Here is a 2578-nt window from a genome sequence, read left to right as displayed (position 1 = left end):
TTCTTTACAGTAGGCGAAAAACGTTAGCTGGGGTTTTCCCATGCATTTCAGTGTATTCGAGTGAGAGAGTTGAAATCGAAGAAGATAAGTTCGATAGCAAAACAGGAGATACTAAAGACATATCAACACCAGTAAGACAAAAAACACTTAATTTTGTAAGATATTGCACCAGCAACGCGAAATTTTGTGGCTCAAATCTCAGCCCGTTAAAGCCAAGATCAACTGAAACCAATTTGGATAGGTGAGATATTTCAGAAGGTACTAGGCCAGAAAATCCAGAAGTAGAAAGGTTAAGATGCGTCAAATCTCTTAACAAACCAAACACAGATGATATTGGGGGATCGTAAAAAATATTATGATTAAGATTGAGCCATTGAAGGTGGGAAAGTTGGAAGAGAGTGTTGTTGTCGTGGATGGTACCAGTCAAACTACTGGAACTGAGGTCCAAGCCAATTACATTACCTGTTACATTATCACATGTTACTCCTTTCCAAAAGCAGCAATCTGTAACCCCCACCCAAGAGAGTGTCTGAGGAGTACAAACATATTTAGCAGTAGGAGACGCAGTAAGCTCAACTGGAGTGGTGTTCTTAAATTGGAGCAAGGCAAGACTCTCTTTGGGATTGCATATGACTGTTGAATTGACTTCAAAACCAGTATACAAGAACAGGAAGAGGAGGCAGAGAACTTGATTATAATGAAATTTGAATCCCATTATTCTCTGAGAAATCAATAGAAAATGGCAAGTTATATTGAATAGGTGAATGAGAATAATGGAGTTTAGATATGTAATTTATAAGAAGTGTGTGATGAATGTTACTGTATCATTGACTTAAAGAAGACTTGATACAGGATCCTCCATCACGTAAAGAACACGAACTGCAAACTTTTTGACTGTCATTTATCCACTTTATTAGTATTATATTTTACCCATGAGACATTGAGTCTTTGCAAGACACAGAGTACTTTTTGAAATTTTGAAAGGCTGTAGGAAATTCATTCATTTCAACTTTTCATCTTTTCTACGTTGTACATCCTTTCCATCAATCGACTTTTCATTGAGTAAAGAAATGCTTATTGATAATCATTTCAAAATTAAATTAATATTAATCCATTCTAAATAGAAGCCCAAATTTTCTCTGGTTCTTGTTGCTGTAGAAAGAGTTTTTCTCCTTATTTTGGAACATAATTATCAATATCTTCATGTGTATGAAGCTGGCCGTACAGAAAATACAATAAGGGTGAAATCATCATACTTAGAAATTGTCAATTTTCTCTATATAATCAGTATAGCTACGAAGATTTTAGTCTCATTTCACAATTCAGATTTTATAGGTGGCATTGCCTATTAAATGAAATAGCATTCATCCTTATCTTATATAATAATTCAAAACGAGTTGTGAATTTTTAAAATGAATAGTAAATGTTATTCATATTATGATTTAATATGAACCTAATTTTTCATAATTAAACAGAGACGTGATCCTTTGATGTGCAATTATATAATATACTGAGTAGAAAATCGATTAATTAAAGCTAATGCATTCTATATGTGGAAAACAAAAAATGAATAATTAGAATAAATGAATTTCGCAACAGTAAAAAAGTCACTCCATAAAAAGCAAGACCTAATAAAGTGGATAGATGATTGTCAAAAAGTTTGACGGCAGATTCATAAATTTCCAATCTTTCACAGAGACTTGGGAATTATTAATTCCAAGTGATATTCATTTCTGAATGTTTGGAAATTGGAATGCTAGCGGCAGGAAATTCCATTCATTTCAACTTTTCATCTTTTCCACATTACACATCATTTCCATTGATGTTCATTTCAAAATTAAATTCAGATTAAACCATTCTAAACGGAAGCACAAAGGACTCCCAAAATATTTTCTGTCGTTCTTATTGCTGTAAAATAAAACACGTGTCATGAACTATTACCGTATCTTTGACGTTGAGAAGACTTCATACAAGATCCTTCATCACGTAGAGACTGTTCAGTGTCCCAAAGTCTTTGTGAAGACTGGAAATCATCTATCCACTTTACTAAGACTCGAATTTTACGCCATCAGTCTTTGAGTGTTGCAAGAGTTCATCAATTCAGGACTTTTTGATTGTTCCGAAGCATGTTGGAAATGTCAAGGAAACAGCCATTAGCAACTCCAAAATCAGCTCCACTGCGTAAATCTGCAGCGTAATTATAGGAATGAATTCAGATTAATTTGATGATGCTGCCAGTCAACTCAGACACAAATTCTGTGTCGTAATTATAGGAATTATTTCGGACTTGACTCGCTTATCTCCTCCTCAGCCTCAGGTATAGTAATTTGCTAAACCAGTGAATGAAAAATCATCTCTTACATACCAGATTCTTACTCTTAACACGAAATTCATTCCTTTTAACTATTCATCTTTTCAATTTTTCACATTATATATCATTGGCATTAATTTGTTTTCAACAAGTAAAGAAATGTTTTTTTTTTTTTTTTTTTTTTTTTTTTTTTTATTGTAATTATCATAGGTCTAGGTAGCCTGATGGTAAAAAAGCAAAAGGAGGATCAACATAGTCTCCAAAATT

General features: G+C 33.2%; 1 protein-coding gene across 1 annotated transcript in view; it reads right to left on the bottom strand.

Moving 5' to 3' along the window:
- The window catches only part of LOC116113232 (receptor-like protein 9DC3), a 6084-nt gene extending 5183 nt beyond the window's left edge, over nt 1-901 (bottom strand). The window contains exons 1-2 of the mRNA XM_031399382.1: nt 851-901; nt 170-721 (exon numbers count right to left, since the gene is read on the bottom strand). Of these exons, the coding sequence (XP_031255242.1) occupies nt 170-721; nt 851-901 (603 nt within the window). The remainder of the gene's footprint in view (nt 1-169; nt 722-850) is intronic.
- Between the last annotated feature and the right edge of the window lie 1677 nt (nt 902-2578).

Source organism: Pistacia vera, unplaced genomic scaffold (genome assembly GCF_008641045.1).
Source record: "Pistacia vera cultivar Batoury unplaced genomic scaffold, PisVer_v2 Contig676, whole genome shotgun sequence".
NCBI classification, from domain to species: domain Eukaryota; kingdom Viridiplantae; phylum Streptophyta; class Magnoliopsida; order Sapindales; family Anacardiaceae; genus Pistacia; species Pistacia vera.
The sequence above is the reverse complement of the archived record's forward strand: the minus strand, read 5'-3'. Positions and strand labels throughout refer to the sequence as shown.